Below are 22750 nucleotides of genomic sequence, written 5' to 3' on the forward strand. Positions count from 1 at the left end.
ACTCTTTAATAACATTTATAGTGTGAATGAGAGACATTTTTCTTCACAAAATGTAATAAACTCACATTTTTGTGTCTCGTGTTTTCTTTTAAGCATACCACATGATCAAATGAGTCCCTAACATTGGTGCAACTCTTTAACGATTGACTCTGCCATCTGGTGGGCAGAAACGGATGATTCCCAAATTATTTCTATATCTAATATTTTCACAATCAAAGCACAATGATTTAATGGCTGACCAACTGTATCTGCCATGTCTTTTTTATACTGATCCTAAGGATCCACCCCTTTAAAAAAATATAATCGCCTAAAATGACATACCCAAATCTAACAGGACCTGAAGCAAGGATATGCATATTATTGATACCATTTGAAAGGAAACGCTTTGAAGTTTGGGGAAATGTGAAATGAATGTAGGAGAATATAACACATTAGATCTGGTAAAAGATAATACAAAGAAAAAAACGTGTTTTTGTTTTTTTGTCCATCATCTTTGAAAAGCAAGAGAAAGGCCATAATATATTATTCCAGCCCAGGTGCAATTTAGACTTTGACCAGCAGAGCAGCGTATGCACAGCAGTGTATGTGCAAAGTTTTAGACTGATCCAATGAACCATTGCATATCTGTTCAAATTGCTGTATCAAGACTGTCCAAATGTGCCTAATTGGTTTATTAATAGATTCGTACTGCAACAAAATAGGAAAAACGCCAAGGGGGATGATTACTTTTGCCAGGCACTGTATGTAAAATGGCTGCGGAGCAGAAAATGGCACCGGAGCAGAAAGCAGACGTTTACGTGCCCCCAACCGATTGTGTTTTTTTTGTTTATCTGCATTGTTTGTAACTTATTTTTGTACTATTTTTGTACATAATGTTGCCGCTACCATCTCTTATGACCATCTCTTATAACTTCTAGACATCAGGACTGAGATTACTCACCACTGACTAGTAGAATCCTTTTTCTTCTTTCACGACTCTGACCAGCCTGAGGCGGAGGATATATGGTTCCCTCGGGAACAGGCTGCCTTCTGAGGAGTAGGAGGCGATTGAATAAACCCCCATACCCCCAATTCTGCTTGCAAACATGCAATCTTTGGACTATAAAATGGATGAGTTATTGGGAAGATTAAACTATCAACGGGACATTAACAACTTTAACATCTTATGCTTCACGGAGTCGTGGCTGAGCGACAACAATATCAACATACAGCTGGCTGGGTATACGATGTACCGGCAGGATAGAACAGCGGTTTCTGGTAAGACAAGTGGCGGCGGTCTATGTATTTTTGTCAACAACAGCTGGTGCACGATATCTAAGGAAGTCTCGAGCCATTGCTCACCTGAGGTAGAGTTTCTCATGATAAGCTGCAGACCACATTACCTACCGAGAGAGATCTCATCTATATTCTTTGTAGCTGTTTATACATACCACCACAGTCAGAGGCTGGCACCAAGATAACATTTAATAAGCTGTATTCCACCATAAGCAAACAAGAAAACGTTCACCCAGAGGCGACACTCCTAGTGGCCGGAGACTTTAATGCAGGAAAACTTAATTTTACCTAATTTGTATCAATATGTTAAATGTGCAAACATAGGGAAAAGTACTCTGGACCACCTATACTTCACACACAGAGATGCATACAAAGCTCTCCCTCACCCTCCATTTGGCAAATCTGACCATAATTCCATCCTCTTGATTCCTGCTTACAATCAAAAACTAAAGCAGAAAGCACCAGTGACTAGATAAATAAAAATGTGGTCAGATGAAGCAGATGCTAAGCTACAGGACTGTTTTGCTAGCACAGACTGGAATATGTTCTGGGATTCCTCTAATGGCATTGAGGAGTACACCACATCTGTCATTGGGTTCATTAATAAGTGCATCGATGACGTCGTCCCCACAGTGACCTTACATACATACCCCAACCAGAAACCATGGACTACAGGCAGCATCCGCATTGAGGTAAAGGCAAGAGCTGCCGCTTTCAAGGAGCGGGACTCTAACCCGAAAGCTTATAAGAAATCCCGCTATGCCTTCCAACGAACCATTAAACAGGCAAGCGTCAATACAGGAATAAGTTTGAGTCGAACCAGCTCTGACACTCGTCAGATGTGGCTGGGCCTGTAAACCATTACAGACTACAAAGGGAAGCACAGCCGAGAGCTGCCCAATGACACGAGCCTACCGGACGAGCTAAACTACTTGTATGCTCGCTTCGAGGCAAATAACACTGAAACATGCATGAGAGCACCAGCTGTACCTGAAGACTGTGTGATTAATCTCTCCACAACCGATGTGAGTAAGACCTTTAGACAGGTCAACATTCACAAGGCCGCAGGGCCAGACGGATTACCAGGACGTGTACTGTGAGCATGCGCTGACCAACCACGTGTCTTCACTGACATTTTCAACCTCTCCCTGACCGACTCTGTAGTACCAACATGCTTAAGCAGACCACCATAGTGCCTGTGCCCAAGAACACTAAGGTAACCTGCCTAAATGACTACCGACCCGTAGCACTCACGTCTGTAGCCATGAAGTGCTTTGAAAGGCTGGTGATGGCTCACATCAACACCATCATCCCAGAAACCCTAGACCCACACCAATTTGCATACCGCCACAACAGATCCACAGATGACGCAGACCCTAATTGCACTCCACAATCCCCTTTCACACCTTGACAAAACGAATACCTACAGTTGAAGTTGAAAGTTTATAAATATTTTCTGGAATTTTCCAAGCTGTTTAAAGGCACAGTCAACTTAGTGTATGTAAACTTCTGACCCACTGGAATTGTGATAAAGTGAAATAAACTGTCTGTAAACAATTGTTGGAAAAATTACTTGTGTCGTGCACAAAGTAGGTGTCCTAACCGACTTGCCAAAACTATAGTTTGTTAACAAGAAATTTGTGGAGTCATTGAAAAATGAGTTTTAATGAGTCTAACCTCAGTGTATGTAAACTTCCGACTTAAACTGTATGTGAGAATGCTATTCATTTACTATACCTCAGCATTCAACACCATAGTGCTCCTCAAGCTCATAAATAAGCTAAGGACCCTGGGACTAAACACCTCCCTTTGCAACTGGATCCTGGACTTCCTGACGGGCTGATCCCAGGTGGTAAGGGTTGGTAACAACACATCCGCCACGCTGATCCTCAACACAGAGGCCCCTCAAGGGTGCGTGCTCAGCCCCCTCCTGTACTCCCTGTTCACTCATAACTGCATGGCCAGGCACGACTCCAACACCAACATTAAATTTGCCGATGACAACAGTGGTAGGCCTGATCACCGACAACAACGAGGCAGCCTATAGGGAGGAGGACAGAGACCTGGCCGTGTGGTGCCAGGACAACATCCTCTCCCTCAACGTGATCAAAACAAAGGAGATGATTGTGGACTACAGGAAAAAGAGGACCAAGCACGCCCCCATTCTCATCGACGGGGCTGCAGTGGAGCAGGTTGAGAGCTTCAAGTTCCTTGGTGTCCACAGCACCAACAAACTAACATGGTCTAAGCACACCATGACAGTTGTTAAGTGGGCACGACAAAACCTATTCTCCCTCAGGAGACTGAAAAGATTTGGAATGGGTCCTCAGATTCTCAAAAGGTTATACAGCTGCACCATTGAGAGCATCCTGACTGGTTGCATCACTGCCTGGTATGGCAACTGTAGTGCGAATGGCCCAGTACATCACTGGAGCCAAGCTTCCTGCCATCCAGGACTTCTATACCAGGTGGTGTCAGAGGTAGGCCCTTTTAATTGTCAAAGACTCCAGCCACCCTAGTCATAGACTACTCTCCCTGCTACCACACGGCAAGTGGTACCGGAGCGCCAAGTCTCGGTCCAGGAGGCTTCTAAACAGCTTCTACCCCCAAGCCATGGGCTATTCACATTGCCCCCCACCCCCCACCCCCTCCCACTCCCCTCTCCACACCACTGCCACTCTATGTTGTCATCTACGCATACTCACTGTAATTAACTCTACCTACATGTGCATACTACCTCAACTAACCGGTGCCCCCGCACATTGATTCTGTACTGGCACCCCCTGTATATATTGTGATTTTTTACTGCTCCTCTTTAATTACTTGTTACCTTTATCTCTTATTCTTATCCATATTTTTTGAAACTGCACTGTTAGGGGCTGGTAACTAAGGATTTCACTGTAAGGTCTACACCTGTTGTATTCGGCGCATGTGACGAATAAAATTTGATTTAATTTGATGTGGTAGTAGGGTAGGGCCCTTGGCAGCAGCTAATGGGGATCCATAATAAATAAAAAAATACACTGATGATGAATATTGCTGTAGGGACTTGTTATGCAAACTAGGAAAGATGATTTTTAAGCGCTACATGCTTTAGCACTCGGCGGTCGTGTTCTGTGAGCTTGTGTGTCCTACCACTTCGAGGCTGAGCCATTGTTACTCCTAGACTTTTCCACTTCACACTGACAGCACTTAAAGTTGACCGGGACATCTCTAGCAGTGCAGAAATTTGAGGTGGCATCATTGAAAAACGTGGCATCGTATGACAGTGCCATGTTGAAAGTCACTGTGCTCTTCAGTATAGCCATTGCCAATGTTTGTCTATGGAGATTGCATGACTGTGTGCTTGGTTTTATACATCTGTTAGCAATGGGTGTGGCTGAAATAGCCTAATTTGAAGGGGTGTCCACACTTTTAATTACAGTGCATTCAGAAAGTATTCAAACCCCTTGACGTTTTCTACATTTTGTGACGTTACAGCCTTATTCTAAAATGGATTAAATAGTTATTTTTCCTTCATCAATCTACACACAATACCACATAATAACAAAGCAAAAACATGATTTTAGAAATGTTTGAAAATGTATTAAAAATACAAAAATGAAATATTACATTTACATAAGTTTTAAGAACCTTTTCTCGGGACTTTGTTGAAGCACCTTTGGCAGTGATTACAGCCTTGAGTCTTCTTGGGTATGATACTACAAGCTAGGCACACCTGTATTTGGGGAGTTTCTCCCATTCTTCTCTGCAGATCCTCTCCAGCTCTGTCAGGTTGGAATGGGAGTGCCGCTATTTTCAAGTCTCTTCAGAGATTTTCGATCGGGTTTAAGTCTGAGCTCTGGCTGGGCCACTCAAGGACATTCAGAGACTTGTCCCGAAGCCACTCCTGCGTCCTCCTGTGTACTTAGGGTTGTTGTCCTGTTGGAAGGTGAACTCTCACCCCAGTCTGAAGTCCTGAGCGCTCTGGAGCAGGTTTTCATCAAGGATCTCTTTACTTTGCTCCGTTCATCTTTCCCTCGATCCTGACTAGTCTCCCAGTCCCTGCCACTGAAAAACAGCATGATTCTGCCACCACCATGCTTAACCATAGGGATGGTGCCAGGTTTCATCCAAACGTGATGGTTAGCATTCAGGCCAAAAAGTTTAATCTTGGTTTCATCAGACCAGAGAATCATGTTCTATTGGTGCCTTTTGGAAAACTCCAAGAAGGTTGTCATGTGCCCTTTTACTCAGAACTGACTTCTGTCTGGCCACTGTACAATAAAGGCCTGATTTGGTGGAGTGCTGCAGAGATGGTTGTTCTTCTGGAAGGTTCTCCCATCTCCACAGAGGAACTCTGGAGCTCTGTCAGAGTGACCATTGTGTTGTTGGTCACCTCCCTGACCAAGGCCTTGCTCAGTTTGGCCAGACCAACAGCTCCTGGAAGAGTCTTGGTGGTTCCAAACTTCTTTAATTTAAGAATGATGGAGGCCACTATGTTCTTGGGGACCTTCAATGTTGCAGACCTTTATTGGTATCCTTCCTCAAATCTGTGCCTCGACAATCCTGTCTCGGAGCTCTATGGATAATTATTTTGACCTCATGGCCTGGTGTTTGCTCTGACATGCACTGCCAACTGTGGGCCCTTGTATAGACTGGTGTGTGCTTTTCCAAATCATGTCAAATCAATTGAATTTACCACAGATGGACTCCAATTGTCACACCCTGACCATAGAGAGCCCTTGTTTCTCTATGGTGTAGTAGGTCAGGGGGTGACGAGGGGGTATTCTAGTTTATAATTTCTGTGTTCTAGTTAAATTTTTCTATGTTGGCGTTTTGTATGATTCTCAATTAGAGGCAGCTGGTAATCGTTGTCTCTAATTGGGGATCATATTTAAGTAGCTATTTTTCCCACCTGTGTTTGTGGGATATTGTTTTGTGTTTGTGCCTGTACACCACGTAGTCACACTTTTCAATAAATATGTGGAACTCAACATCCGCTGCGCCTTGGTCCTGATCTTACGACAACCGTGACACCAATCAAGCTGCAGAAACATCTCAAGGATGATCAATGGAAACCGGATGCACCTACGCTCAATTTTGACGGTCATAGCAAAGGGTCTGAATACTTATGCAAATAAGGTATTTCTAAAAAACTGTTTTTGCTTTGTATCAGTACAAAAGAGGGGTTATTCATAAAACTTCACCACAACAGACAATACACTGCTCTTTCCATGACATGGACTGACCAGGTGAATCCAGATGAAAGCTATGATCCCTTATTGATGTCACTTGTTAAATCCACTTCAATCACTGTAAATGAAGGGGAGGAGACAGGTTAAATAAGGATTTTAAAGCCTTGAGACATGGATTGTGTGGGTAAGACAAAAGATGTAAGTTCCTTTGAACGGGTTATGGTAGTAGGTGCCAGGCAGACCAGTTTTAGTTTGTCAAGAACTGCAACGTTGCTGGGTTTTTAATGCGCAACAGTTTCCTGTGTATCTCAAGAATGGTCCACCACCCAAAAGACATCCAGCCAACTTGACATAACTGTGGGAAGCACTGGAGTCAACATAGGCCAGCATCCCTGTGGAATACTTTTGACACCTTGTAGAGTCCATGCCCTGACAAATTTAGGCTGTTCTGAGAGTAAAAGGGGGTGCAACTCTATATTAGGAAGGTGTTCATAATGTTTTGTACACTCAGTTTATTTATTTTGTATATTGTTAACATTGAGTTAATTCTGAATTCATGCATCAATCCAATCTCTACTAATGATTTTACTTATTCAGAACACAGGTAATACATTTACATTAACTAAAGTTTTATAAAAAGTCAAGTTGAGGCTTATATTTTTATACAGGTGAACAATCAAACACAAAATCAAACAAAAATATGGCTAACGAGTAGTGTTACCTACTGAAATGCTGACAGATAATGTCTGAAAATTAGTATCTCATGGGACATCACATGGGATATTGTTATGGGACATCTGTTTGGTAACACATTACTGCAACAGTCTCAAAATAGATATTACACATTCCAACTCAACACTCAGCTGTGTTGAGTCTCCAAGTGGCAATAACTGATGGAGTAGGCTAATCTCCATGCCAATCATTCATCTGTTGCTGTCCGTTTACATCGTCACCTTCCTGATTGGAGTACCTGCCAACATCCTGGCATTCTGCAACTTTTGCCAAAAACATCCACCGCAAACCTGCCTACATTGACATCCTGCTACTCAACTTGACCATCTTGGACCTCATCTTCCTGCCCTTCAAGATGAAGGATGATATGAACTGGAACTTCCCCTTCATCCTGTATCCAGTCACTAGTTTCCTGTTCTACTGCATCTACGACAGCACCCTCCTCCAGACCGCTGTGAGTGTGGAGTGCTAGCTTGATGTGGCCTTCCTATCAGATACGCATCGTATGTTGGGTGGTGTCTTCACTGAACCTCAGCATCATGAACATTGTGCTATGCTCCCAGTGGATATACAATAATGGGACCATAATGGATAATCCCCAGACAACGTTCTACCTGAACTTCACCCAAGACCAGCTCAGCATCCTTCTCCCAGTGCGTCTAGAGCTATTCCTGGTACCTTTCCTCGTCTGCCTCTTTTGCCATGTCAACTTCATCTGCAATCTGTCTCCGCTGCCCAACATCGAGCTGTTGGTGTTTGCCCTCTGCTTTGGACCCTACAACATTTCCCATGTGGTGGGGTTCGTTCGGAAAGAGAGCGAGAGTTGGAGTGATGAAGCGTTGCTCTCCAGTACCATCAATGCCTGCCTGGACCCCATCATCTTCTACTTCTCTGCGTCTGTCAGAGGCATGCTCAGTCACAGCTTCAGGAGCTTCCTACTGCCCCCCATTGGTAGCCTCCAAGACTGATAAATACAGAGAAACATGACCCCCTTGAGTGTGTATGAAGGTTTATGTATGTTTTTAGTGCAATTATGTATTCTATGCAGTATGTATTAGGTGTATTCTGTTACGTTATGAAACTGTTGGAAAAGTTTGTGAAGATAATGGGGTGGCAGTGTAGCCTAGTGGTTAGAGCATTGGACTAGTAACCGAAAGGTTGCAAGTTCAACTCCCCGAGCTAACAAGGTACAAAATATGTCGTTCTGCCCCTGAACAGGCAGTTAACCCACTGTTCCTCGGCCCGTCATTGAAAATAAGAATTTGTTCTTAACTGACTTGCCTAGTAAAATAAAAGGTTAAAAAATAATAATAATTCATGTTATCAAAGTTCCTACCTACGATTGATTACGCTACCAAAAGGAGTGCCACAATTATGGTACAACCATTACCCACGCCTCAACAAACCACTGTATGTACAGTTCAAATAAATCAATCTCCCTTATCACTTAAATTTTTCTCTGACCAGTAGGCAACACCCATAAAAAAAATATACTTGCTCTATGGGGCTTGGAAGAAATCAATTAGAACCAGAGGCTGTAAGAGCCCAGACGTGGGTGTGAAAGATGTCTAATATTGAGTTAATTTCATGTAACAAGCATGTAAAGCAGGATGTGCAAACATGGGGAGATTATACAGCAGTGTCACAGTGTACCAGGCTCCTCTTACCAGTGATAGGAACTGTAAACAAGACAGGGGTTCAGTGATGCAAAAGAACTGATAAGGACCGTTTGACATCCATTCAGCAATCATGAGCTCCCTCTCCAAACTGTAATCCACGCCAATAGACACCTGCACTCCTATGTGTTGGTCTAGATAAATACAGATAAATGCTCTTTTTGAGTCGTGTATATTCAGTGAACTGTGTTGGTTATTAGTTTACCAGTTGTACATTCTAACATTATAGATACAATGGGATTGAATTCAGTTTAGTGCCTTGTTTGACGCAGCAGATTGGCAATTAGGGCTGACCCCATTTAATCAGTCAAATGGTCAATTGTTTGGTCAATAGGCTGTTGGTCGGCAGATCATTTTTCGGTTGAGCTGTCGCGTATTTATATTTTCTTCACGGCACACAAGACACCCGTCTGATTCGTGCCTGTCTCAGTGGACCAATCCAGTGTGATGGAGTGTGCCATCTTAGTGTGACGTCAAAGTCCATACAGTGCCTTCAGAAAGTATTCACCTAGACTTTTTCCACATTTTGTGACTGGCCTACACACCATACCCTATAATGTGAAAGTGAATGATGTTTTTCAAAACGTTTACATTAAAAGCTGAAATGCCTTGAGTCAGTAAGTATTCAACCCCGTTCTTATGGTAAACCTAAATAAGTTCAGGAGTAAAGATGTGTTTAACAAGTCACATAACTTGCAAGGATTGCAATAGTGTTTAACATGATTTTTGAATGACTACAATTGTCTGTACAGGGTACAGATATGAGGTAAGGTCCCTCAGTCGAGCAGTGAATTTCAAACACAGATTCAACCAAAGGGAGGTTTCCAATGCTTTGCAAAGAAGGGCACTTATTGGTAGATGGGTAAAAATAATAAAAGCAGACATTGAATATCCCTTTGAGCATAGTGAAGTTATTAATTACACTTTAGATGGTGTATGAATACACCCAGTCACTACAAAGATATAGGCGTCCTTCCTAATTCAGTTGCCGGAGAGGAAGGAAACCAGTCAGGGTTTTCACCATGAGGCCAATGGTGACTTAAAAACAGTTACAGAGTTTAATGGTTGTAATAGTAGAAAACTGAGGATGGATCAACAACATTGTAGTAACTACACAATACTAACCTAATTAACAGAGTGAAAAGAACGAAGCCTGCAGAGAATACACATATTCCAAAATATGCATCCTGTTTGCAACAAAGCACTACAGTAATACAGCAAAAAAATGTGGCAAAGTAATTCACTTTTTGTCGAGAATACAAAGTGTTATGCTTGGGGCAATTACTGAGTACCACACTCCATATTTTCAAAAATAGTGGTGGCGACATCATATTATGTGTATGCTTGTAATCGTTAAGGACTGGTGAGTTTTTCAGGATAAAAAAATAAACGGAATGGAGCTAAGCACAGGACAAATCCTAGAGGAAAATTTGGTTCAGTCTGCTTTCCACCAGATACTGGGATATGTATTCATCTCTCGGCAGGACAATAACCTAAAACACAAGGCTAGATCTACACTGGAGTTGCTTATCAAGAAGACAGTGAGTGGACAAATTACAGTTGACTTAAATCTACTTGAAAACCTATGGCAAATCCTGAAAATGGCAATGATCAAGAACCAATTTGACAAAGTATGAAGACATTTGAAAATAATATATGGGAAAATGTTGCACAATCCAGGTGTGGAAAGCGCTTAGAGACTTACCAGGAAAGACACACAGCTGTAATCTCTGCCATAGGTGCTTCTACAAAGTATTGACTTAGGGGTGGGAATACTTATGTTAATTAGATATTTCTGTATTTAATTTCATACATTTACAAACATTTCTAAAATCATATTTTCATTATGGGGTAGTGTGTAGATTGGTGAAAAAAATTCATAGTTTGAATTCAGCCTTTAACACAACAAAATGTGTAATAAGTCAAGGGTTATGAATACTTTCTGAAGGCACTAATTGTGCTACTGAAATTGTATATGGTTAAGTTAAGAACAATGGTGTAACACTAATAAAAATATTTTATAACAAATGTGTTTTCCTGAATTGTATGGTGTATTACTAATAACATATATGCCAAACATCCCCTTTCATTCAACTGTGTATCCGGCAGATTCTTTCCAGACGGCACACGCAAATGAGCCTAATCATAGCCTAAGATTTACCTACCGGTACATACAGTGTCTACGGCCTACTTAAGACAAACAAAAAGTAGAATGCAAATAGTGCAAACAGCGGTTTGCTCATAGTTCAACAACGAATATGACATACCACTTGAAAACAGTAAGTTAGAATGCAACTACGGAGTAGGCTAAAACATTGACAGGTTTTATATGCTTGACAGCGGCCGCTGCAGTGGCACTCCCCAAGGTGCTTAACTGAATCTTCAGTGAGAGCTTTCTCCAGCGTTTTACTTGGCCTTCTTTTTGGTTATCTCTGGCTCCCTCAAGTCATTTGTGTCTTAAAGCATCAGACATGCTCAATGCTTATAGTATAATTTATTAAAACACATTGGGTGTGTCTATATATGGAAAAATACATGTTTACAAATGTTTGACCAATCGATTGGTCGAAAGAACAGCTGACTCTTGATGGACCAAGAGTTTTCAGTCGGGGACAGCCGTATTGGCAATAAAAGACAAATTGACCTACAAGTTCAAAATTACATGGCAACTATATTCTCCCTGCTAGCTCATGCTAATGAAACTAAAGTCTGTTGTCCATATTTGTTTCAGTTATATAGTATATTGTTGTCCATATCGGTCTCACAGGACCACTCTTTTTCATGGTACTTCGAGCCAGATAGGGATAATTATAGCGAGCAGAAAACATTAGCCACTCCCCTGGATCAGGTGTTTTAAACAGACAAGATGCCCCCACATTTTTTTTATAAGGGGGTAAAGGATTGCTTCACCATGTCCGAACAAATATTATTCTTTTTTTTTAATGTAAATAGTATGTTATATAAGTGTCCACTTTTTTTAACGATTTCACTTGGTTTGGAGAAACTTGGACCACCCGAAATAGATTTTCTCATTGCTCGTTCTGCAGTATAGGAGCTACGGAAAAATACATCATTTTAGAAATGGCCACACTCTCAGTATAGTGATGCAGGTCTTTAGATGTTGTACACTTCGGAATAACACAACTTCAACTTTATCCGCAACATTATATTCCATTTGATTCGACTCAAGCCATTTCCCCTACCAGCTCTGCTGAGCGGGCGACACGGAGAAGCAGCATACTGCAGAACGAGCAATGAGGAAGTCTATTGCGGGTGGTCCAAGTTTCTCAAAACCAAGTGAAATCACTAGCGTGTCTGGACCCCTCAAAACAGATTTGGTAAAGGATTGGTTCAGAAATTCTTTAAGACTGCAGCTCAATTCCAAACCCACCTCCTGCCTCTATCCCCAAGGCACTAGTGTAGGCGTAAAAGGATATGATGTAAGCAATGCGGAAAATGTCACCGAGCCAATCAGAATGCAATCCAAGTGTAGGGCCTAGGGATCGACTTGGAATTGGGCATATAGCTCAAGAAAATGCACCTCCACCTTAATACAGAACCAAACCAATGATTGTGTCAATGCTATGGTATAAACATTGAAATTTTATTGTACAATTGGAATAAATCTTGCCAGTGGTTAGAATGCCATGCTGTGCTTGCTTTCAGTGGAGATAAAACAAGGATGCTGACAACCTTCACTCACAAACAATTCCTTAAAGCACTACTGACCTGGGATGTGCTACAATTATCCTTCATAGCACTGGTTCCCAAACATATAAATTACTGGAGGACATGGTGAAATTCCATAATAGACAACTCTCCTTCAGATCTTCAATATTTAGTTGAGTTACCCAGTGTCCCAAATTTGAATTGAATGCCTGTAAATGAACATCCCCTATCATAGAGACTCAGGGATATTTATCATCTTATACATGGCAACGCTGACACATGCTCCAATTAATGTATTGAATTCCGGTAAATGACCTATCACAAGCAGATACATACCATGATTTCATGCCCAATATGCATCATTACCATATAGTGAGACTGATATTCAGGTTAAATGATTTACTGGGCACCAGATGGGACAATACAAGAGATAAGAGCAATTAAAGCAAGGAAGAGGGGACTGAAATTCATTTGGGAACCAATATTATATATTGTCCTAATGACCTGAGCTATGCTATCACCTACTGCCCTGCTCGTATGCGATGTCAGGCCTAGTGTTAATACAACAACCATACCTTTACATCGCAGGCCTTTAAAACAGCTTAAATCAATATTCTCTTATCTACCTCCACTTGACAACGAAACAACCCTTTGAAATGGTGTGCATCAAAGGATGAAGGTGACTGATGTCTACCATGGTTTGTAATCTCTAAGGGAAAATGGAACAGCAAAATTCAGCCCTATATTTGCACTATGATTGTAAACTAATACATTAAATGACAAACAAACGGATTCATTCATGTCAGACACGGTAGTATAACTCACAACAAATGCCAAAAAAAGTCATAGAAAACTGCAGCAGGTTAAAACAGAATAAATGTGAATTGTCATTGTCCATAACAAAAACAGTTGAATGCACAACATTTGAAGAGTTGGCTATTCTTTGAGCAGAAGTGGGGAACTAATTTAGTTACAGAGTCATGAATTTCAGCTTTCAGCCTTGGAACAGAGTGTGTGTGGGGGTTGATCAGTCAGCAGTCCACTTCTTCCTCTCAAGCCCTCTGTTCTGTGTGTATGCGTGGCAATTTCTGATGATGCATACACCTGAGCATGTGTACTTTCATGCATTCTATAAGTATTTGTATTTTACCAGTGTTCCAGTGAGTAAGTAAGAGTGTGTGTGTGTCCAGTAGATCACTGTGGTGTCGTATCTCCATTGATCTCTATGCCGTGCTGTTGTAGCTGAGCTCGAAGCAATGCATTGTCATTCTTCATCTCCTCAATCTATAACATGACAGAACGTCGCAATTAAACAATGTTAACAACCAAATGCCAACACTACCAAATGTGAGAAGACTCTTCAATGTAGGCCTTTTATAAGACCTTCATACATAGGCATGAAAAATTACCAAACAAATGCAAACAGGCTGAAACAGGGAGGGACTAAAATATATTTAAGCAATTATCTTTTTCGTTGCAACATTTTTTTGTTGTAAAATGTTTTGCTACAATGTGAACCAATGAATACACCCGACGTGTTGACGAAACAGACAGCATAGTGGAATGTGCGAGTTACACATATAAGTGTGTACCTGTTGTTTGAGTTGCTCGTTGTCTGCCTGAACTCTCAACACCTCTTTGAAGCTGTCCTGCAATCTCTGGTTATTCTGTCTCAGCTCCCGGATGTAGTCACACGCTTTCGACAGGATCCCTCCTTTACTCTGGAGAGAAGAGGTTGCACATTACTTCTATTAAAAGAAACCGTTATTTTGAACAATCTGCCATTGCGGATCAGATTCTCAGACACAGATTACGCCTAGTTTTGGACTAAAAACCTATTTCAATGGAGAGTTTCCATTGAGCATGTTTTCTAGTTGGTTCTATGGGACTTAATTTCTATAGGCAAATTGACCACACTCACTGCTCCAGTCTTGGTACTGTCTATGTTGCAGTCTGGGATGATCTTTGAGAGGGTGACAATCCAGTTGTTGATCTTGTCTCTTCTCCGTCTTTCCACTGCAAACACAATAATCCCATATTTTAGTTGTCAAAGCTACAGCATGAGCCATACTCCTGTGGTGGTAGAATTTGGGGTGAGCTGTTGTAACTTCAAGGGATACAGTGCATTCGGAAAGTATTCAGACCCCTTGACTTTTTCCATATTTTGACATGTTACAGGCTTATTCTAGACTCTTCCTAGAGCTGACTGCCCGGCCAAACTGAGCAATCGGGGGAGAATGGCCTTGGTCAGGGTGGTGAACAAGAACTCATTCTGACAGAGCTCCAGAGTTCCTCTGTGGAGATGGGAGAACCTTCCGGAAGGACAACCATTTCTGCAGCACTCCACCATTCAGGCATTTATGGTAGTGGACAGATGGAAGCCACTCCTCAGTATAAGGCACATGACAGCCTGCTCGGAGTTTAACAAAAGGCACCTAAAGGACTCTCAGACCATGAGAAACAGTATTCTCTGGTCTGATGGAACCCAGATTTAATTTTTGGCCTGAATGCCAAGCGTCACGTCTGGAGGAAAAATGGCACCATCCCTGCGGTGAAGCATGGTGGTGGCAGCATCATGCTGTGGGGATGTTTTTCAGCGGCTAGGAGACTAGATGAACCTGCTCCAGAGCGCTCAGGACAACAACCCTAAAGCACACAGCCAAGACAATGCAGGAGTGGCTTCGGGACAAGTCTCTGAATGTCCTTGAGTGGCCCAGCCAGAGCCTGGACACAATCAAATATTTCTGGAGAAATCTGAAAATAGCTGTGCAGTGACACTCCCCACCCAACCTGACAGAGCTTGAGAGGATTTGCAGAGAAGAATGTGAGAAACTCCCCAAATACAGGCGTGCCAAGCTTGTACCCAAGAAGACTCGAGGCTGTAATCGCTGTCACTGAGTAAAGGGTCTGAAAACTTATGTAAAATGTCAATTTCCATTTTTGTGTGGAAGATTGACGAAGGGAAAAAAACAATGTAATCCATTTAAGAATGGCTGTAACATTACAAAATTTGGAAAACGTTGAGGGGTCTGAATAGTTCCCGAATGCACTGTAAGTGAGAAGGTTGAGGTAATTACAGGAAGTTAACGAATTATTAGATTGGTAATAAGTGAAAAGTTAGTTGTGATACTGTATGTATTAGCAGGAATCAGATAGCCTACATTGAATACACATAGACTACTTTACAGCAGGAATCGGTTGGACTGCATTGAAGGTACGGTTAATGAAGTTGGTAGAATTGTGTCGGTTGAGAGGTGGTTGGATAAAGAGAGATGAAATTGTATGCGTGTATAATGGGTTACTAGAGATTTTATAAAGTAAAAAACTAAACAAAAAAAACAGGAGAAAACAATACAACAATATACACTTGTGCACCCACACCTAGACGTACGTAGGTGGTGTAAAAAGTATTTGGAGAAATGTTCAGTGGCCCCTTTACGGGTGATTTGATAATGATAAAGGTTAAAGCACTGTATAACAGTCTAAAGGGTCTGTGAAATAAAGTCTCAAACAAAGGTTGGAGCATGTCCTATGCTTTTTAAACAGCTTCCAATGACATATCATTGCCACGTTAATCAGAGCCTTCGTAAAGAATTAAAGAAATACCACCCTGGTAATACATTCTGAAACAAAACCCATGCCCTGTTCAATAGGACCCATGCCCTGTTCAATAGCACGCAAACTTTTAACTTGATAGGTAGACTTGTTTAACTTATGGCTACAATTAATAAATTATTGTACTCCTGATGGAGTTTTCGTTGATATCCCCAGCAATGAAGTTCTATACCAATCCGTGAGTAGGCTAAATTGAACCACTCCACAAGACGGAGTGGGAAACTGGTTCGGTCTCTCAGTCGATTCTGTCTCAGGTACCAGAAACCTTATGGACAGAGCACTTCTTTGACAGTGGACTGTTAGGCAGTGCTAGCCCAGTCATAATAAATGTTGATCCCAGATAGAAACTCAAGTCTCAAGAGTTCCCTTAAATAAATGTCTCTCCATTTCTGAATTGGCAGATGTATTTTATAATTTCGGTCATATTAAATCTCAAAATATTAGACAGTTAATGAGTGTGAGGGAGAAAGTGAATATCCAACAGAAATTGGTAATAAATATACAGAGTAACATTGCTAAGGTAGACTAAAATGTAAAAAGGGGGACAATGGCATCATCCCCCATCCATTAAACCTTACAATAGGGGCAAAAGCAAAACATTGTTCGAGAGTGATCCGTAGTGATTGACAGGATTTTTCTAAAATCGGGAAGAGTATAAGGATCCTAGTTGAAGGAAATAGATATGGAGACTACCGAAACTAACAAAGACAGTGATAAAATTGAAAGATTGATGGTACTCGTGGTTTATCAGTTGATGCTAAATGTAATGAGTGTTGACAGTATGTGAATGATGTTATTAGTGGCTTTCAGATAGCACTCTAATAATGCCATGTCTTAATAATTTGAAGGCGCTAAGGTTCCAATACAAGATCACATAACGAAAACAGAGGGATTAACACTCGGGTCAACACCATTTACACAATATACTCAACTGAACAAAAATATAAAAAACGCAACATGCAACAATTTCAAAGATTTACAGTTACAGTTCATAAGGAAATCAGTCAATTCAAATACATTCATTAGGCCCCAAGCTATAGATTTCACATGACTGGGAAAACAGATATGCATCCGTTGGTCACAGATTCTAAAAATTAAAAAAAGAGGGGCATGAAAAAGGGGGGCATGATCAGAAAACCAGTAAGTATCTGGTTTGACAACCATTTGTCTCATTCAGCGTGACATCTTCTTCGCATAGAGTTGGTCAGGCTGTTGATTGTGGCCTGGATTTTTTTGCCCCACTCCTTTTCCTTGGCTGTGCGAACTTGCTGGATATTAGCCGGAACTGGAACACGCCATTGTACACGTCAATCTAGAGCATGCCAAACAGACTCAATGGGTGACATGTCTGGTGATTATGCAGGCCATGAAACAACTGGGACAATTTCAGCTTCCAGGAATTGTGTACAGATTCTTGTGACATGGGACTGTGCATTATAATGCTGAAACATGAGGTGATGGCGGCATAAGAATGGCACAACAATTGTCGTCAGGATCTCGTCATGGCATCCCTCTGTGCATTAAAATTGCAATCGATAAAATGCAATTGTGTTTGTTGTCTGTAGCTTATGCCTGCCCACACCATAACCGCACAGCCACCATGGGGCACTCTGTTCACAACGTTGATATCAGAAAACCGCTCGCCCACATGACGCCATACACGGGGGGTCTGCCATCTGCCCAGTACAGTTGAAACCTGGGATTCATCCGTGAAGAGCACACTCCTCTAGCTTGCCAGTGGCCATCGAAAGAGAGCATTTGCCCACTGAAGTCTGTTATGATGCTGAACTGCAGTCAGATCAAGACCCTGGTGAGGATGACGAGCACGCAGATGAACTTTCCCCGAGGCGGTTTCTGACAGTTTGTGCATAAATTCTTCAGAAACCCACAGTTTTACCAGCTGTCCAGGTGGCTGGTTTCAGACAATCTTGCAGGTTAAGAAGCTGGATGTAGAAGTCCTGGGCTGGCGTGGTTACACGTGGTCTGTGGTTGTGAGGCCGGTTGAATGTACTGATAAACTCTAAAACGATGTTGGAGGCGGTTTGTGGTAGAAATTAACACTCAATTATCTGGCAACAGCGCTGGTGGACATTCCTGCAGTCAGCATGCCAATTGCAAGCGCCCTCAAAACTTGAGCCATCTCTGGTATTTTTTTTTGTGAGAAAGCTGCACATTTTAGAGTGGCCTTTAATTGTACCCAGCACAAAGCGCACCTGTGTAATGATCATGTTGTTTAATCAGTTTCTTGATCAGCCACACAGGGATGTAAAGGAATTTGCGCACATTTTAGAGAAATACGCTTTTTGTGCACATGGAACATTTCTAGGGCCTTTTATTTCAGCTCATGAAACATTGGACCAAAACTTTACATGTTGCATTTATAATTTTGTTCAGTGTTATTATACAAATAATGTTTTTCTTAATGCTCCTCCTTTTTCTCTCTATGCCCATGGTAAATCTGAACTTTTACTTTCAAGTTTCCATTTGCCAGATAAATACTTTCTGTAATCAATTTACCTTCATTGTGTTGTGCTCTCCTTCTCTCATCCCTAGGTGCCCGTGGACCATCCATCTTCCTGCAAAGAGACAAAGACAAATAAATTATAACATTATGTCCCCGTTAAACACTGTAAAATACACACTCATAAATACAAACAAATTGACTGTGTATTCATATACATTACGCAAATGTAATAATTTAGTCAATCATTTAGCAGACGCTCTTATCCAGAGTGACTTACAGTAGTGAGTGCATACATTTTCATACTTTTTTTGTACTGGCCACCTATAGGAATTGAACCAACAACTCTGGCATTGCAAGTGTCAGGCTCTAGCAACTGAGCCACACGGGACCTGCATGAATCCATCATACTATAAACAAATTATCTATTGATAAGCAACTGCTTGTTAATGTTAGGGCTATGGTTAAAGTAAGGCTTAAGTTTAGGGTTAGGATAAGGGATAGGGCTAGGGTTAGTAGATTGTGATCTGAAATGTTACTGACTGCAGAGTATCTATGGATGGACTATCCAAATAAAGTATTCCTGAGACGTTTCCGCGCCCCATTGAAGAGGACTCCTTTGGTGAACCTATAACCCAAAGCTATACACACACACACACACACACACACACACACACGACAGGTACACTAAGATATGATTCATCACGACTTGTGGATTCAGGGTGGGAGGAGAGGGGGTTAGTTTTAGAGGATGTGAGCGAAAGTTGTCCTCACCAGTTTGAACTGCCATGCTGTAGTATCTCATTTTCACCGTGGTCTCTGGGGATGGCAGGCAAGTGGGACAGTTTTTGTTTTCTCACGTTTTGATTTCTTTTGAATGTTTTCTCATGATACACACAATCACAAACCAATCATGCCAAAATTGGCGTGTAAATACAAAGAGGTGATAATTTCCTGATTGTTTAGCTAGGGAAAGTCCATTCCAATGTGGAGTTGGGAGGGAGAAGTGAGATGAACCACATAGATGGAGGAGCATTGGGGTGTGATGAATGTGTATGGAACACTAAACTGTGTGGCAGGTGAAGCCGTACTCACGTGGTGTAGGTTTGTGTGCGAGGGGCAATGGTCCTTGGCGTGCCAGCTTGCAACACATCAGGTGGGCTCATCATCACATAGAACTGACCTAGTGTCAGAGGTAATACAAGTCAGGGATTTATAGGATTCCCAAGAAAGACTATTGTGACGTAAATGTCTCTGGCCCTATTGAGATGAAGGCAATAGTCAAAACTATATTCAGTCAAATACATGTATTACAGACAATTATTTACTGTTGCATGTGGGACATATTTTGGCAATAGATCATCACAAGGCAACAGTTAGACACGCGATAGAGTGAAGGGAGGACCACCCTGTGAACTCCGTGTGCTAGCAAGACAGCTATTTCATTGTTTTAGCTATTGCTTTAAAAAGCTGTTGTAATGCGGTAAACCAAAGTGATGAACTCTTAGCTAGTCCCGCATCCCAGACCACCGTGAGGACAGCATTGGATTTGTTTTTGGTTCAACTATCATTGGATGATTTCTGCTTTTTCTCTCCGCTCAGAGGCTCGACAGACGGATGCTGTGAGAGACTGAGCTCTGGGTGATTTTAGTAATGTTATCTACTGGTTGTGGTAAAACAAGCGATGAACTGTAGCTATATAATTAGCTACATTGGGACCAGTCTCCATTATTCGAGGAGTACTGTGTTTTTATCCTTTTCAGAAGAGGGACTTTTTATCTACCGTGTTTGAATGGGACAGCCATTGGCCCGTTCGCTTCTCATCAGTCACGATCTGGATTTAGGGCTGTGAGTATCAGGTCCTTACTAATTAAGTGTACATAGATGTAATTAAAATTATGTTGATAATTTTTGGTTAATAACTTGATTTATTTTTATTTTATTTATTTTTTTACCTTTATTTAACTTAGGCAAGTCAGTTAAGAACAAATTCTTATTTTCAATGACGGCCTAGGAACAGTGGGTTAACTGCCTGGTCAGGGGCAGAACGACAGATTTTGTACCTTGTCAGCTCGGGGATTTAAACTTGCAACCTTTCGGTCACTAGTCCAATGCTCTAACCACTTGGCTACACTGCCGCCCCAAGCTTGAGTTTTCGTTTGAAACTGAATTGATACATCTTTAATAATAAAGAATGACTACATCTTGTTTGTTGTGATCATTCTTTATCATAGTTCAAGGGGATATATATTTGTGCTTTTTTCCCCTGTAAATGTATATCTTTAGGGTTACATTACTTATTAGGTGGAGGCACTGCACTACATTATTTATGGTTATACACACATTAACCTTCACATTATGACTACAGACCACATACCCCAACACCAAGATACTAGGTTAAAAATGATTGGAACGCAGAAGAGAGGGTTACAAATTAATTTGTAAAAATTTGTTTTATATGTATACAGTATATCTTTGTTCAATACCATAACATTAAGTGAGCTGCACTCGTGAATGGGTACACTATATGTGGTTTTCATACTAGGATTGGTGGCTACTCACCTCCGGCCTGTGTGAGTGTTGGGTCAGCCTGCACAGACACTGCTGTGGCTGCCCCATCACTGACACTGACTGTGGCAGCAGGGAAATAGGCAAAACGCGTTTCCCCACCCACTGTCTCCCCCGCTGGACTACCCCCATTATTGAAGGGGTTCTGAATGACAGCCTAGAGAGAGAGCGAGAAAAAGCAAATTAGACAGCACTACTCCCCTAAGATGATAAGGTATGCCATGCCAACACACACCTGCGCCACTGCTTGCTGTACTCCAGTAAATGCAGCAGTGGAAACCACACTGACTGCCCCAGTCCCGTCGCCTGCTGCCTCTAGCTGGTCATCTGTCACTTGGACCACACGATAGGTCACCTGGAGTGAAGAAAGTCAAGGGGAGAGGTCCGGACAGGAGTATGGCAAACATTTCAGATATATGGTTTATTCTGATTCTTCGCCAAGTACATTTGACATGTACCAGGAATTTGACCTGGAGAAATGGTGCTGACAACAATAAACAGAATATACAGACAAAATAATTTACACACAATCTACAGATTCTTCTTGTCATTTGTTCATCCAGACAAGGGGGATTTTGTGTTACTGTGTGTGTTCAAAATTAGCTAGGTCATTGATTGAGCTCACCTGTCCTCCACTGTTCTCTGTGCGGAACTGGTATTGAACATTATGATCCGCAAAAGCTGCGGCCTGCTGTACACTCTCTATGGTAGCTGCAGTCTGCTCCTCTGTCCCCACACCTTTTGAGAAAAACACACTAGCACGTTAGAACACACTTAAGCTCTCTCTCACACACAAATTCCATAATTATCCGTTTGAACTGAGTAAATTTCACACACCCCGATACCTACCTTCCAGTTGGAGAATCTCCTCTGTTTCCTGTTTCTCGTGACTGACGGAAAGAGAAGGGATTTGTTTTGTTATAACACTCATATTCAATTGATCAGCTGTGTGCAATAGGCTATTTAATAATAGTCCAGCAGATAAGAACGTAATATACCAAGATCGTTCCAGTTCATGATACAAGTATCAAACTTGATACACTAATACTAAATACCTTAACGAACATTTTAAAGATTGGAGGCAGTCTGGGAAGCATGTCAGTCAACCAGTGCGGCCATTTTAATAAATGGCTGCCAATCGGATTTCCTGTTAAAAGAGAATAGGGTAAAATCACTCCAAACAATGTTGTTATCTGCCCACTATATAAACCCCACAGATAATAAAGACAATAATTCTGATCATAAAATAGCTTTAAGACCTTCATGGGGGTTATATTAAGGTTATATTGATCATAGTCCAGTGTCTACGGGAAAAACTGTGGACTTTGTGATACAGCCACTAAAATACACACACAGCTGGGACATGTCTAAAGAAGTATTTTTGGCTAGAGCCATCATATATTTTGTCCATTACCCCCTGGCGACCAAAGGCCACCAGGACATAATACATTGCCGTGGGATTTTACATAAAGAGTGACGTGTACAGGGAAGGTTTGCTGTAGTTTTTCTTAAAATTTACACAAAACATAATATTATATTATAGTGCCTTCAGAAAGTACTCATACCCCTTGACTTAT

General features: G+C 41.5%; 1 protein-coding gene and 1 pseudogene across 3 annotated transcripts in view; one reads left to right on the forward strand and one right to left on the reverse strand.

Moving 5' to 3' along the window:
- The first annotated feature begins 7364 nt into the window (after positions 1–7364).
- Positions 7365–8152, forward strand: LOC135549333 (free fatty acid receptor 3-like; annotated as a pseudogene).
- Positions 8153–11339: 3187 nt separating this feature from the next.
- Positions 11340–22750, reverse strand: part of usf2 (upstream transcription factor 2, c-fos interacting) — a 30931-nt gene continuing 19520 nt past the window's right edge. Inside the window, exons 2-12 of one of the 3 annotated variants that reach the window (XM_064980667.1) lie at positions 22239–22320; positions 22023–22063; positions 21799–21911; positions 21409–21528; positions 21168–21330; positions 19701–19788; positions 19380–19424; positions 18662–18720; positions 14451–14545; positions 14122–14250; positions 11340–13813 (exon numbers count right to left, since the gene is read on the reverse strand). In XM_064980667.1, coding sequence (XP_064836739.1) covers positions 13724–13813; positions 14122–14250; positions 14451–14545; positions 18662–18720; positions 19380–19424; positions 19701–19788; positions 21168–21330; positions 21409–21528; positions 21799–21911; positions 22023–22063; positions 22239–22320 — 1025 coding nt within the window. In that variant the 3' untranslated portion in view covers positions 11340–13723. Of the gene's footprint in view, positions 13814–14121; positions 14251–14450; positions 14546–18661; positions 18721–19379; positions 19425–19700; positions 19789–21167; positions 21331–21408; positions 21529–21798; positions 21912–22022; positions 22205–22238; positions 22321–22750 lie in introns of those variants that run through there. The other 2 variants (XM_064980668.1, XM_064980669.1) reach the window with 2 other exon arrangements.

Source organism: Oncorhynchus masou, chromosome 12 (genome assembly GCF_036934945.1).
Source record: "Oncorhynchus masou masou isolate Uvic2021 chromosome 12, UVic_Omas_1.1, whole genome shotgun sequence".
Lineage (NCBI taxonomy): Eukaryota > Metazoa > Chordata > Actinopteri > Salmoniformes > Salmonidae > Oncorhynchus > Oncorhynchus masou.